General features: G+C 40.3%; 1 protein-coding gene across 1 annotated transcript; it reads right to left on the bottom strand.

Annotated features, from left to right (window-relative positions):
* Positions 1-14,766: 14,766 nt before the first annotated feature.
* LOC131018574 (uncharacterized) lies at positions 14,767-15,420 on the bottom strand. Its single transcript, XM_057947288.1, has one exon. The coding sequence runs from the start codon at positions 15,418-15,420 to the stop codon at positions 14,767-14,769; it is 654 nt and encodes a 217-aa protein (XP_057803271.1).
* Positions 15,421-16,549: the final 1,129 nt, after the last annotated feature.

The raw sequence follows: 16,549 nt of genomic DNA, 5'->3' as shown, positions 1-16,549 counted from the left end.
TAATCCGACCTCATAAGACGAGCTTTAATTCCTTAAATATGATTAGCATCTCATAATTTAATTAAAGGAATATGAGTCATGCATAATCATTTCACGCATCCTCATTTATTGAGATTTTTCGAGAATTAGAATCTTATTTTATTTTCTCGGATTAAAGGTCAAGCACCAGAGTTAGAGCTAAACCGTGAGTCTGCTATTCAGGTGGGCAATTTCTTACGCGTAAGATAAAATGCTATTAAAGAACTATGCAAGTTTTATGCTTTATTATGCCTAAATGAGTTAAGCTTTATTATGCTTCACGCTAAATGATTTATGCTATGCTGTTTATACTATTTACGCCTATGTAATTTATGCTTTGTTACGCTTTAATAATTTACACTATGCTATTTACTTTATTATGGTTAAATGAGTTAAAACTTTATTTCTCTTTATTATCTACGCTTGTCACGCTTTAATAATATACGCTATGCTATTTACGCTTAATTACGACTTAAATTTTTATTATTTATTATTTATGCTTTGTTACGCTTTTAAGTGATTTACGCTTAAGTGAGTTACGCTTTGTTACGCGCCTATGTGGTTCACGCTTTGTTACGCTTTAATGCTTTACGCTTATTATTTAACGCCTATGTGAGTTACGCTTTAATGCTTTATGCTTATTATCTAATGCTTATGTGATGATGTTAACGAAATCGATTCCTGAGCGGATAGCTATCTTGTCAGGATATATATTTATATATGCAACGCGACCGTGAGTCAATGAGAGGGTTGGCCGGTCAAACGTCCGTTGAGGGAGGCCTCCCTCAACGGTACGATGCTAGCGTCTGTTGGGGGAGGCCTCCCTCAGCAGTACGATGCCGTGTCCGCTGAGGGAGGCCTCCCTCACGGCGCGATGCCTGTGTTCGTTGAGGATCTTCCTCACGACACGATGCTTATTGATATGACTTTTGATGATGAGGAATGCACTTACGCTATTTATGAATTTGAAAATGATAGTATGCAAAGAACTTGAAAGAAGATTCATGTCACTTATATGATGCTGTGGTTGATGATAAAATGTTAAGCTTATAATTTAGTTTTTGGCAACTGCCCACTAAGTACTTTTGTACTTAGCCCTGCATATGTTTATGAATGTGCAGGTTGAGCTGTGATGAACGATGAAGTGTTGCTGAGTGGAGCTTTTGTCGAACTTAGAATAGGCTCAGAAAGGATATGTGTCTGCATACATGTATCTCAGTCTTGCCTTCCGCTGCAAACACTGATTATGATTTAGTCAAGTCTATAACTATATGCCAATTACTCTTCAAAGAAATATCTAATGCTTACTCGGGTTCATCGAGTATTTTTTTTTTAATTATATGCGTCAATGCTTCAATTGTTGGATTTGTATACTGAAAGCAAGAACGTTTTATGCTTGTATACAATGTTTCCTAAGTTCACTATCTAATCTCCTATCTGATTGTGTTCATGATTGCATATGTATGTTCTTTATCTCTATATAAGTAGATTATATGGTGTGTTGTAGATCACAGAAGACCATATAATTGGAATAACCTCAAGAGATATAATATGATCACAGCCGAAATAACTCTAGGACAAGTTATTGGTTTAGGCTGCAGTATAGATGGAAGTAGTTTGTCTTGGCTACTTGTCTATACTGGTACGTCATTACGTATTGATAGGACCACAGTTTGAGATGTATTCTTCTATCTGACTTAAGTGAAGAATCAAGATCTCGGTGACTTATAAATCTTAATACTAATAAGTATTCAGATATATATATTAATTCGTATATCACTTTGACTTACTATGGGTGAAAGTTATATACTAACTCGAGTACTCTGTATCTTGGGTGATAGCGGTTAATATATGATATTTGATTATCTGTATTAGTCCCCGTATCCGGTATAGGATAATGACATCCCCTTAAGGAGCTCAATAAGGTTTATTACGCTAAACCCTGCAGGTTGATTAAGTTCAGGCGTAATAATAAAGTTTGAGTGGTACTGCTTAAGGAATTATTAAGAGATTAATTAATTTAAGCTGTCAGAGCTCTAATTAATTAATGGATGTCGGATATTTTAAATACGGAGATTTAATAAGTCTAAATACAAGCCCCGACTCATCACCGGCAATAAAGGGGTAAGTCAGTATCGGTTCTCTAGTGGAATGAACTGATATTTATAAATTAATTATGGTCTGGGCTGACCATAGATAAATTAATTTATTTGAGGCCCATCTTTATTCCTTATATCTGGCCCCTGGGCTGGCCCAATGTCTCCTAGCCCAAGTAGGGCAGATTTTCGGCCCTCACATAGTAACTGGCGCCCCCTCTCAGTTTTCTGTATTTTTAAATACAGTTGTCAGCTCTCAGGAAAACACACTGATAAAATTAGGGTTTTGAGAGCAGAGAGAGGCGCAGGAAAGCGTGAGGTGATTTCTGTCTTGGGAATTTCCATAGCTCGTTGTCCATCCAACGTTGGGAATTGAGCGGGATACAGTCGAGAAGATCAGAGCTGGAGTCAGATTTTCGCAGGAAACCATGTTCTGGCAGTCTCCGTAAAACGGCCATAACTTCCTCCACAGAACTCCGATTCAGACGAATCAGGCGGCTACGGAAAGCTCTTTCGAAGATGAAGAAGTCGTATTTCTGCACAAAATACGATTGGAGGTCGTTTGAGGGGTCAAACGGAGCGTTGACGTTGGCTGACCTGTTCAGCGACAGATTGACGAATTCTTCTGAATTCTTCAGGTATTTCTGAACTCCAACGTGCAGCTGTTAAATTCATAGGAGCATGTTAGGATTTAATCGTTGTATGGTAAATTAATAATAACCAAGAAACGATCATCGGGCAAACGGAACGTTAATTCAATTTAATATTCCTTCAATTGGTATCAGAGCCCAGGATTAATTTCTTGGCTCTATTATTAATTTATGTACGATTAATAATGTGCGTTGTTTTTACTGCTGTTGTTCTTCGTGGTTCGTTGATTCGTGGAATACGTCGTTTGACGTTGTAATCGTTTTTCACCACGAGAAAATCCGTGGTTAGATTAGGATTTCAATTGTATTTGTTTTTCCGTTGTAAATCTGTAAAATCGAGGAACGAAACGAGGATGACGACGAATCAACGACGAGGAAGGTGTAAGGAGGTTGCCACGGACACGGTGTGGCACGGGCAGCCGCGGCGCCGAGGGCCGCGCGCGCACGGGCGCTTCGGCACCGTGCGCTGCGCGCGCCTGGTCAGGCGGCCGCGCTGCTGCGTGCTGCTGTCACCGAGGGCTGCTGGCGAGGCGTGGCGAGGCTGGGCGAGGGCTGGAAGCAGCGGGCAGGGGCGGTGAGCGCCCGGGGCTGCGCCTGCGCGCTCTGTGCGCTGCGCGCCCGGCAGGCGGCACGCTGCTGCTGCTGCCGCTGCTGTTGCCGCACGCTGGAGCCGCTGCTGTCGCCGTTCGTTGCTGCTGCCGGGGACGCCAAGGCCGAGTCAGGCGAGAGCTGCTGCCGACCGTTGCCGCTGCTGGAGGTGCCGGACCGTGCTGATGCAGCGCCGGGCTGCTGCCAGCGCCGGGACGCTGCGCGCGCCATGGCTGCTGCAGCACCGGCGTGCTGCTGTGGGGCGCCGAGGGTTGCTGTGCGGCGGCTGTGTTGGAAGGTGGCGGCGCCGCGCTAAGTGGCGAAACCCTAGGCGGCGCCTGTTTCTCGCAAGCCCTAGCAGTTCGCGGGTCAGAGGGGTGAAGACCCGGATCCGAGGCGCGGATCCGGGTACAGTTCGCGGGTCTGGGCTGCTCCTTGCGGGCCTGGGCTTCTCCTTGCGGTTTTGGGCCACTGAACGGGCCTGGGCGGCTGGGCCGCGGCTTTTGGGCCCAATTGCTGGACAGAAGAGGTTTCTATAAAATATTTAAATCCATTAAAGTGGTGGGAGTTATGCAGTAAACGTCCACACAACGTAGCTTACTCGTATAATTTTTCACGAGTACTTTAGAGGATGGAATTAAATAAGATAACTAAGAAATTAAATTGAATGCGACATGGTCCGAGTGAGTATGTCAAATTCAAGAATTTAATTTCAAAGTTAAATTGTGGTTATTTCTTATTAATTTTTATTCTTAAAATTATGTAGACCTCCACATGCGGTCTCTAGACAAAGTGATTAGCAATGTGAGTAAACGTCCACCCAACGTGGCTTACTTCATATTTGTTTCTCATAAGTTTGTCAGAAGAGGTTTCTATAAAAATATTTAAATCCATTAAAGTAGTGGGAGTTATGCAGTAAACGTTCACCCAACGTGGCTTACTTGTGTAATTTTCACAAGTACTTTGGAGAATGGAATTAAATAAGATAACCAAGAAAATTAAATTGAAAGCGGCATGGTCCGAGTGAGTATGCTAATTTCGAGAATTTAATTTTCAAGGTTAAAATGTGGTCATTGCTTAGATATCATATCAAGTACAATGTACAACTCCCAAAGGAGTCCCTTCTTGATGATGATATGGTCTAGTTAAGGTGCCAACTATTAATTTCCTTTGTCAAAAGGTTAAGTTGACATGGATGGAAATTAAATGACTAGGTAAATAGTCTGGTTAAGGAGTTCGTGTGTAAACGTCCACCCAACGTGGCTTGCACATGGGATTCTTTGAGCCGTTGGAGGTTTCATTAATATTGTTTTATCAAAAGGTTACAATATTATTGTTACGAATTATGTGCTTTATCTTCGTTACTTTCAGATATGTCTATGTCTCTTATTGTTTATTTTTTTCTTGCACAAAGTCTTTTAACCGGTCCACATATATAAAATGGAAACGCAGTTTTTGGATTTCTATCTTTATCACAAACTAACACATTTTTTGTGTTGCTTACTACTCCACGTTCTTATGGTCCGAACAATGAGTTAACTGATGAGAAAAAGGAATTACATAAAAGGTGGCATGAGACGAATAATGTGGCTATATGCTATATTATGAGTATAATGTCACAAACCTTGTAGCTCCAACATCAGGGCATGGACGATGCTATTAGCATCATGCTGAATCTCAAGAAAGTGTTCGGAGAGTTGGACTGAGCTGCTCATTTAAATTTGATGAGAGTAATCTCGTTATTTTTATGAGTGAGCACAGCTCAGTGCACGAGCATGTCATGCAATTTTTGACGGATTTGACTTGCTCTGTGGAAGTATCGACGGTGAGGCAAAAGTCGATATTATCCTGAACTCTCTTCCCAAGTCTTTTAATTAAGAACTTCCGCCTCAACGCTGTTATGAGCAAGAAAGATAATACTCTTTTTGAGTTGTTGAATGCTCTAGTTACGGCTAAGGAAGTTGTGGGAAAGAGATGTGCAAGCACTTGTTATTGCCAAAGGAGAGCCATCTTCTTCGTCGAATGACGGGAAGAAGAAGGGTCCAAGGGGCAAGAAAGACAAGGGAAACAGTGGGAGTAGTGGTGTGATAAGATTGAGTATTGAAGATTTTTTCTTTCAATACTCAAGGCAAAGGGTTAAGGTACTTCACTTGCTATAGTAACTGAGACATATCAGCTCATTTTCTACTCAGTTGTGAGTAGTGGATAACGAGAGAAACTGATAATGATTGTTACACCTTGCATGGCTTTTTAAGCTGACAAGGAAGCTGAGAAGTGATGAGATGATTGTCTTCATAGGCAACGTGACTAGAGTCGCAGTTGTTGCAATTGAAGCCTTGTCTTTAAGTTCTAAAGACATAGTTTAGTTTTTGAGAGTTCCTTATCATGTTCCAAAATTTTGAATAGATGGATCTTATGTCATTTTTGATAGTGGTGTTTCTATCATAAGAAATGACAAAGTTGTCTATTATGGTATTTTGAACATCTCTCTTCATACTATAACTTGTCTACAAAATACCTTTATATTGCATTTACATCATCGAACAAAAGAAAGAGAAAAGTTAAGGCTAATCTCTCATGAGGATCTTACACATATATTGATACCCTAGAAATATGTCACATCTATCTTAATAGGATCCAAAGGCTCGTGTCTAAATAAGTACATTGGATTCAATCCAGGTTGTACTATTTCGAACCTGCGAATCCTGTATAGAGGAAAAGATGGAGACCAGGTCATTCATGACAAAGGGGATAAAGGGCCAATAATGTGTTAGGAATGATCTTTTCTGATTCATTGTCAGTGTTTGGGATTCCAACCCAGTTTACTACACCATGTAATCCCTATATAAAATGGTGTGGTGGAGAGAAGAAATAGGTCACTCTTGGAAAAATATGTTCGATGATGAGTTATGTATCTTTGCAATTAGTCCTAAAGAATCAGAAGGTGGTTATTAGCAATGATACACGATTCTTAGAAGTGGACTATGGGAGTAATCACTAATCCAAGTCAGATAGTGTACTTCAAGAAATTGAAGACATTAGACAGGCGATTCCATCACCCAAGCCAAGTGTGCAAGAGTTTTGTACCACAAGACACTGCACACACTGTTGACACACATGTGCCACCACAGATCCATTGTAGTGGGAGGGTTGTGGGACAACCCGATCGATTTATGTTCTTGGGAGAATCTTTGGATTCAGTCCCTGGTAGTGAATATAAGAGAATCGACCCAGATATCTACTTGGAATTAGTGGAAGACGAGAATGTAGATTTCTGGCACGCCTCAATGGAGCAATCCATTAAGAATATGGTTGTATACTAAGAAAATCTTGCTACCAGAATGCCGTAAAGCCATAGGTTGCAAGTGAGTATACAAGAGAATGATAAGTCCGAATGAGCAAGGTCGTATCTTTTAAAGCTAGACTGGTGGCGAAAGGTTATGCCCAGTGTGAAGGTATAGGTTATGATGATATTTTCGCCAGTGCCATGCTCAGAACATTCGGATCATTTTACCCATAGCAGCTCACTTAAACCATCGAGGTTACGTGAGGGAGGGAGAGAAACATCTCGTGTCAATCGTTCTCGTGTCATCGGTGATGTGGTTTATCTTGCATTTTATGTAAACAATATCCTCCTAATTGGCGACAATATGGAGCTATTGTTAAGACATAAAGTAATGGTTATCCGAACAGTCTCATATGAAAGACTAAGGAGGTACAGTATACATCTTTGTGATCAAAGTAATAAGGGATCACTAGAAAAGGATGTTGGGCTTATCTCGAGTGTCTTACATTGATACTGAGAATACTCGTTGTAGTATGAATACCGCCAAGAAAGGATTGCTAACTTTTAGATATGGCGTTCCTTTATCTGAAGACTATGTCTTAAGATGCCTATTAAGGTTGAGGAAATGAAGGCAGTATTCAACGTTTCCGCAGTAGATAGCTTCATGTATGGATTGCTATGTACGAGATCTTATATTTGCTATGCAGTTAGCATGATTGTAAGATATCAGTATACTCCTAGTTAAGGACACTGAATTGTGGTAAATTATATTCTCAAGTCCCTGACTAGAGAATAAGGATAGTTTACTAGTTAGACAGTTTAGTTCCTTTTTGGATTATATGATTTCGGATTTCCAGGCTGACCGGAACAAAGAATAATTACCTCGAGCTATGTGTTTTTTCTTGGGAGGTAAAACCTTTTGGTTTGACCACTACCTCCAGGATCTAAGGGTAATTCCTAGTTTGTGTGGGAGCATCACCTTCGTGATACCTCAAGTGCAGTTGCGAACTCTAAGGAATCCAAGAACCACAAGGGGTTAAACACATGGAGAGTAAGTACCAAGTTATACGATTATTCGTAAATCGAGGTTTTTGTGCTCAAAGAATAAATTCTCACATATTGGAGAAACCTACTGATCTTTCACAAAAGGCTTATCGCAAATGGTCATTGAAAGATGGGAATGCGATTGATGCCAGATTGATGCCACCCACTTAGGAAACTTTAAGTATAAGTGGGAGAAGTGTTAGGTGATTGGTAAATAGACGCATTGTATACTAAAAGTTTGCTTTAGTATAAGTGGGAGATTGTTGGATTTGTATACTGAAAGCAAGAACGTTTTATGCTTGTATACAATGTTTCCTAAGTTCACTATCTAATCTCCTATCTGATTGTGTTCATGATTGCATATGTATGTTCTTTATCTCTATATAAGTAGATTATATGGTGTGTTGTAGATCACAGAAGACCATATAATTGGAATAACCTCAAGAGATATAATATGATCACAGCCGAAATAACTCTAGGACAAGTTATTGGTTTAGGCTGCAGTATAGATGGAAGTAGTTTGTCTTGGCTACTTGTCTATACTGGTACGTCATTACGTATTGATAGGACCACAGTTTGAGATGTATTCTTCTATCTGACTTAAGTGAAGAATCAAGATCTCGGTGACTTATAAATCTTAATACTAATAAGTATTCAGATATATATATTAATTCGTATATCACTTTGACTTACTATGGGTGAAAGTTATATACTAACTCGAGTACTCTGTATCTTGGGTGATAGCGGTTAATATATGATATTTGATTATCTGTATTAGTACCCGTATCCGGTATATGATAATGACATCCCCTTAAGGAGCTCAATAAGGTTTATTACGCTAAACCCTGCAGGTTGATTAAGTTCAGGCGTAATAATAAAGTTTGAGTGGTACTGCTTAAGGAATTATTAAGAGATTAATTAATTTAAGCTGTCAGAGCTCTAATTAATTAATGGATGTCGGATATTTTAAATACGGAGATTTAATAAGTCTAAATACAAGCCCCGACTCATCACCGGCAATAAAGGGGTAAGTCAGTATCGGTTCTCTAGTGGAATGAACTGATATTTATAAATTAATTATGGTCTGGGCTGACCATAGATAAATTAATTTATTTGAGGCCCATCTTTATTCCTTGTATCTGGTCCCTGGGCTGGCCCAATGTCTCCTAGCCCAAGTAGGGCAGATTTTCGGCCCTCACATAGTAACTGGCGCCCCCTCTCAGTTTTCTGTATTTTTAAATACAGCTGTCAGCTCTCAGGAAAACACACTGATAAAATTAGGGTTTTGAGAGCAGAGAGAGGCGCAGGAAAGCGTGAGGTGATTTCTGTCTTGGGAATTTCCATAGCTCGTTGTCCATCCAACGTTGGGAATTGAGCGGGATACAGTCGAGAAGATCAGAGCTGGAGTCAGATTTTCGCAGGAAACCATGTTCTGGCAGTCTCCGTAAAACGGCCATAACTTCCTCCACCGAACTCCGATTCATACGAATCAGGAGGCTACGGAAAGCGCTTTCGAAGATGAAGAAGTCGTATATCTGCACAAAATACGATTGGAGGTCGTTTGAGGGGTCAAACGGAGCATTGAAGTTGGCTGATCTGTTCAGCGACAGATTGACGAATTCTTCTTAATTCTTCAGGTATTTCTGAACTCCAACGTGCAGCTGTTAAATTCATAGGAGCATGTTAGGATTTAATCGTTGTATGGTAAATTAATAATAACCAAGAAACGATCATCGGGCAAACGGAACGTTAATTCAATTTAATATTCCTTCATCAATGTCTTAAATTTTATTTCAAGAATTAATGCTAGATATTAATGTCTATAATCGAGTTATGAATGAGTCAAATGTGCCCTTTCTAAACCCCGCTTCTTAAATCCCTTCCCTAGTCACGATTTCCCGGATTAATTATCTCTAATTAAGGCCGGTCGTGACAGGTGGTACAGCAGAGGTCGAAAGAGAGACGAATAAAAGGGGCGGCGGCTCGGCGGTTTAGCCGCGAACTGCTGCTGCTTTTCCGATGCTCCTGCTACTTATTCATGTTGCTGCTGCGTTACTATTGCTGCTGATCCTTTAACGCTGCTGCTGCGTTGCTCCAAATGTTGGCTGCTGTTGCTTCTTAACTAAGGCTGGAGATGTGGGGTGGTCGAGAGGAAGGAAGGTGTTAGGGTGGTGGGTGGTGTTGCGTGCAAGGGGGGGATAGGTGGTGAGTGCTGAGCGGGAGGGGGGGGTGGAGTGCCAAGTAGGGGAAAAGAGAGAGACGTAGGTGCTAGAGAGAGAAGAGACGTAGGTGCTAGAGAGAGATACACTCTGATTTGTTTAGTGTGTGTGTAGGAGTGTCTTCATGCCTATTTATAGACTTCCAATACACATCACAATCAGCCTTAGTTCCTTTAATATAAGCAGAAATCTATATAAGCATCCCATCACCTTATCACTTATCTGACACTCCTCAACGTCATCTCCCGTTTTCCCCATTTGCGTGTTATCCATTTACTCACTTGGTCGACAAAATACGTCAAAAATAACGAGACGAGTTTTATTAAAATAAAACTCCCCTTAAAATATATACATAGCTAATTTATATCTATAATTAAAATTCCCACCAAATAAATATATAATTTAATAGGAAAATATTATAATTACTAGAATTTCATCGCAATGACTCTAGTAATATTTTTCCCCAAATATTAGTAAAAATATTATCACTAAATAAATAATATAAAAGAAATTAGCATCTTGGCTAATTTAAATATAATAAATCTGTTATAATTATAATCGCTTTGATTAAAATAAGCGACTAATTACTTGTGAGGATAATAAATTCTCTTCTAAATTTCCTCGCTAAAATATATATAACATATTCTGTATTGATGCTATAATTTATAAAATCGCTTAATTAGAAAAGCAATTAAATTCCATAGGAATAATTGCTCAATTGCAACACACAAATAAACTTTCAAGCTTTAGTCATTGATCGTGCTATTTTATTTGTATATGATAAACGTACAAATATATATATATATATATATATATACACACACACACATATATAGCACATATATCTTACCACATAACAACCTCCGACAATATATATAAGCACAGAGAAATAACGATTATTCAAGGTTCTAATTCCTATAAGAATTAACTAAGGAGTAAAAATGTCGGGTATTACATCCTCACCCCCTTAAATAAATTTCGTCCCGAAATTTACTCACCTTCTGAAAATAGTTCGGGGTATTTCTCCTTCATTTTGTCATCGAGTTCCCAAGTGGCTTCTTCCTCCCCATGATGTTTCCACAATATCTTAACCAAGGGTATAGACTTGGTTCGTAACTGTTGAATTTTTCTATCCATGATTCGCTCGGGTTTTTCTTCAAAACTCAAGTCGGGATCCAAGATAACATCCTCTTGATGGATGACGTGTTTCGGATCGAACACGTATTTCCGTAGTTACGATACATGAAAGACGTCATGAACATTCGCGAGACTTAGGGGTAGAGCTAATCTGTAAGCGACGGGTCCCACTTTTTCTATAATATCGTAGGGCCCTATAAATCGGGGCTTTAGTTTTCTTTTCACCCCAAACCTATGGATGCCCTAGGATGGTGAAACTTTCAAGAAAACTTTATCTCCAACAGTAAATTGGATTTCAGTTCTCCTTGTATCGGCATACATTTTCTGTCTATCCTGGGCTTCCTTGATTCGCTATCGTATTTGTCGAATGATAGTAACCATTTCCTCGACTGCCTCTGTTCCAAGTATTTTCCTTTCTCCGACTTCATCCCAGTACAGTGGTGATCAACATTTTTTCCAATAGAGGGCTTCATAAGGTGCCATATTAATTGTGGCTTGATAACTTTTGTTGTATGCAAATTCTATCAATGGTAGGATTTGCGCCCATTGTGCTCCTCTATCTAGGATTACTGTTCGAATCATGTCTTCCAATATTTGGATCGTTCTTTCGGATTGTCCGTCTGTTTGAGGATGGAAGGCAGTGCTAAAATTTAGTTTGGTGCCCAATTCCCTTTGCAAGCTCATCTAGAAACGAGAGGTGAATTTGGAATCCCTATCCGATGTAATGCTCATAGGGGTTCCGTGTAGTCTCACAATTTCTCGGATGTAAATCTGTGCTAGCTTATCAGATCCATATGTGTTGGGAATTGGTATAAAGTGTGCACTTTTGGTTAATCGATCCACGATCACCCACACAACAGTATTCCCTTTGGGTGACTTAGGCAATCCCGTAACAAAATCCATTGTTATATGGTCCCACTTCCATTATGGGATTTCTAAAGGTTGCAACTTACCATATGGTCTTTGATGCAACACTTTTACTTGTTGATATGCCAAGTATTTCTCTACAAACGAGGCAATGTCTCGTTTCATTCCTTCCCGCCAGAAGGTTGTTTTTAAATCTTGGTACATCTTAGTACTTCCAGGATGGGCAGTGTATGGAGTATCATGAGCTTCACTCATGATTTCTTCTTTTAAATTGATATCATTGGGTACACATATTCGTCCTTTCATCATTAGCGCGTTATCTGGAGCTTCCTGGTATTCTCCTTTTCCGCCAGTTCTCACATCCTTCCTTATCTTTTCTAGTTGGTCATCACTTCGTTGAGCTTAATAATTCAGATTCTCAAGTCTGGCGCAACAATCAAAGTGGCGACAACTAGTTCGGTGGTTAGAGATGGGGTTAGCATCTCTAGCTTCATTCTTTCAAATTCCTTAATTAACTCCTCCTCTTGGGTGATAAGGCATCCCAAGTTGGTTTGTCCTTTTCTGCTTAATGCATCGGCAACCATGTTGGCTTTTCCTGGGTGATAGTTGATTCCACAATCGTAATCTTTTACAAGCTCCAACCACCTTCTTTGTCTCATATTGAGATCTTTCTGTTCGAAGAAATATTTGAGACTCTTGTGGTCTGTATATATTTCACATCGAACTCCATAAAGATGGTGTCTCCATATTTTTAATACGTAAACTACTGCTGCCAATTCTAAGTCGTGGGTAGGGTAGTTATGTTCATGTGGTCGTAGTTGCTGTGAAGCATACGCTATTACCTTCCCATCTTGCACAAGCACGCATCCTAATCCATTCTTGGAAACGTCGGTATATACTGCGTATCCTTTATTGGCGTCAGGTACCGCAAGTACTGGGGCGGTAGTCAATCTCGCCTTAAGTTCTTGGAAACACTTCTCACATTCTTCTGTCCATTTGAATTTCGTATCTTTCTTTAGCAGCTGAGTCATAGGTTTAGCGATTTTGGAAAATCCTTCAATAAATCTCCGATAATAACCTGCTAACCCTAAGAAACTACGAACTTCATGCGGTGTTGAAGGTGACTTCCATTCCTGTGCAGCTTGCACCTTGGTAGGATCGACCTTGATTCCTTCTGATGAGATAATATGCCCTAAAAAGTTCACTTCCTTAAGCCAAAATTCACATTTTCCAAATTTTGCATAGAGTTTCTCCGAACGTAATTTTTCAAGCACTGTTCGGAGGTGATGCTCATGCTCTTCTTCACTCTTGGAATAAATCAGGATGTCATCAATGAATACCAGTACAAAATTATCCAAATATTCATGGAATACCCGATTCATTAAATCCATAAACACTGCTGGTGCATTTGTTAACCCGAATGGCATTACTATAAATTCGTAGTGGCCATATCTGGTTCTAAAAGCAGTCTTGAGTATATCTTTTTCCCGAATTTTCAGCTGATGATATCCCGTCCTTAGATCTATCTTTGAAAATGTGTTAGCTCCACGTAGCTGATCAAACAAATCATCGATTCTGGATAGCGGATACTTATTCTTCAATGTGACTTTATTCAATTCTCGATAGTCAATACACAATCTTAAGGTACCGTCTTTCTTTTCCACGAATAGCACCGGTGCTCCCCACGGAGAGACACTAGGTCGTATGAATCCTAGATCCAGTAATTCTTGGAGTTGTATCTTCAATTCTTGCAGTTCAGCAGGTGCCATACGGTAGGGTGTCTTGGAGATTGGTGCAGCTCCCGGCTCGAGATCAATGGTAAATTCCAATTGACGATCAGGTGGCAATCCTGGTAGGATGTCTGGGAAAACATCCTTGTATTCTCGTAGAACTGGAACGTCATCTAAATTCGTCGATAGATCCTCCTCCTTATTTAGGTAGACTACATAAGCTGCCGCGCCTTCTGTTTGTATCAGTTTCTTTGCCTTCATTGTAGAGATAATTGATATTTTCTTCCACTTACGTTCTATACCGTAAAAACTCGTGGGCTCTTGTCCGGGCGGCTGAAAAGAAATTTGTCTTTCTTTACACCGTATCGTCGCGAAATTTTCTTCCAACCAATCCATACCTAAGATAATGTTTGTAGTCCACATAGGCATTACTCTCAAGGTTTTGGCTAAAAGTTTGAGTGACCCTAGTTTGAATTCTAGGTTCAAACATACATGTGTCACTGTAGTGAATCTCCCTATTGGCGTAGCTACCCGTAACGGTTGGGGAGCTATTTCTACCTTTAGTTCTAAGGTATCCACGCATACGCAAGAAATAAATGAGTGTGAGGCACCAGTATCAAATAGGACAACAATGGGTTTCCCATTTAGTTCTCCAATACCTGTTAGGTTTCCCTGATCCTTGTCAGTCGCTTTGTTCTCTATAGCATACAATCTCGGTTGGTGGAGCGGTTATTCTAAGCGATTATGACAGCGAGGCTGCCAGTATCGCTGCGGCTCTGGAAGTGTAGGAACTTCCTCCACTACTCGTAACTGGGGCTATAAATTGGGTTTTCCTCCGCTATTTTGACGATTTGGGCATTGAGCAGCATAGTGACCAATCTTTCCACAAACGTAACAGGCATTGCCTATTGGTTTACACGTGCCATGGTGTGGTTTATGGCATTTCGGGCAGAATGGGATTCGTGGAGCATTCTGAGATGGTATATTTGGTTTAATCACGGGTCGCTTTTCTCCTCCATGAAATTGAGGAGGTCCAGACATGCCGTGCCACGATTTCTTCGGGAATGGTCCGCGAGATTCCCATTTCATTTTTCCCTTATTTACTTGATGAGTAGGTGGGGTAGGATTTATCTAAGAGTTGGGGGTTTCCGAGGGTTGGGAGCCAGCGGTGGGTCGTTCTGGCTGCATTGCCAACTCCATATCCAATGCTCGGTTTAGAGCTTCAGCATAAGTCAAGGCATGCTGACTTGCTAACACAATTCTTATTTCTTGGCGAAGTGCCGCACAGAATAATTCGGACATTTTCTCATCCGAATCCACTCGGTATGGTGCGTATCTAGCCAGGTCATAAAATTCTCTATCATACTCCGCCACCGTCTTCTTTCCTTGTCGAAGATTAACAAATTCCATCTCTTTCTTTCTCCTGTAACTTCGTGGAATATACTTCTCACAAAGTGCAGTTTTGAATTCTTCCCACGTAAGTTTCTCCAATTGCCCAGGTGTCATTGTCTTTTGTTTTGCCTTCCACCAGAAATCGGTTGAGCCCTTAAGCTGATAGGACATACACATGATTCGTTCCTGGTCGTTACAGCGTAACAATCGAAAAATCCTTTCCATTGACCGAATCCATTCCTCAGTTACTGCAGGATCACCTTTTCCATCAAAAACTGGTGGGTTTTGGCATAGGAAGATTTCTTCTATTCTCCTTTCTTGGGGTGGGGGTGGTGGTGGCATAATTTCACGCTTTTCTTCTTCCTGAACTTGATTCCTTCTTCTTTGCGGCATATCTTCCTAAATAATACAAAATGTCTTTGTTGCAATCAATTTGTCAACAAAGCACCACATCTATAATAGGTTATCATCAACGTAGTTGTGAATGTCAATAATAAAAATATAAGCACTCTTGACCACTCATGTCATTGTGCATCGGAACTTCTGTTGGCTTCTTTTATTAGTAACATCACAACTTTAACACCATATGAATTTTAATCATATTCATTCATTCTGGTTATGCAACACATAACTAGGGAGAACCTAATCGTTATACGTTCCGTCCGTAGTTCTTTGTTTGAGTTTGGCGATCTTGTGTAACACATTTTCATATTAACTAGTGATCGCTTTGGCTACAACGAAATTTTCACTAGGAAAATTGCCTCATTAATGAGGACTGGTACAAGTAGGGCTCGATGAGTTGGAAAATTTCGAGTCCTAACAAGTTTCTTATCCCCTAATACCTAACTAGAGACCTATCTATCACCATTACAAACATATTCATACCTTGAGCCTTTAGTGAAATATAACTAATACTAATAGTACACAACTTATCCTATAACACAACTTCAAGTGCTATCCTTAACTACTTCCTTGCATGTCATTGCTTTATCCCAAGCGAAGTCGCTCACTTTCTCTGTTTCCAATGTAACTCCCGGTATCACTTTCCTCACTTTCTGAATTGTCTGCTCCTTCTTCAATGAGATATCGATCAGTCGTCCAGTAATTATCACACAGGTGAGTCCCATAAGCAGCTTCAGTTGTCAAAAGGGGCAGGTCTCCTGTTTCAAAAATTCCTTCTCCACACATTCCTGATTGGTTTCTATTATTCGGGAATCGTGATGATCCCACCTCGTGGTCATTAGCTGCAGGAACCAGGTTTGGAAATGGGTAAGTAGGATCATAGATTTCTAGCTGAGGCAGGGCGGTAGTGAAAGTAATTAATAGGCCTGCCTGGTGGAAAAGTGGATATATTTCCAATGGAAGGGTCATCTGGCTCAGGGTAGGGCAACAATGGACAGTCCCTCAGGCTTCCAAAATTATCTTGAGTTACCGCAATATCGAAGGTTGGTATAAGCTGAGCTTCTTGTTCCGGTAAGGCCAACGTAAACTCTAATGCAGAAGGGACTGGAAGGGCATCATC

The sequence above is a fragment of the Salvia miltiorrhiza genome, chromosome 3 (assembly GCF_028751815.1).
Source record: "Salvia miltiorrhiza cultivar Shanhuang (shh) chromosome 3, IMPLAD_Smil_shh, whole genome shotgun sequence".
Lineage (NCBI taxonomy): Eukaryota > Viridiplantae > Streptophyta > Magnoliopsida > Lamiales > Lamiaceae > Salvia > Salvia miltiorrhiza.
This window is presented reverse-complemented; position numbering and strand designations above follow the sequence as displayed.

Bases quoted from the DNA above. Each gene is read 5' to 3' on its own strand.
- LOC131018574 (XM_057947288.1), bottom strand. From the start codon at position 15,420: ATGCCGCAAAGAAGAAGGAATCAAGTTCAGGAAGAAGAAAAGCGTGAA.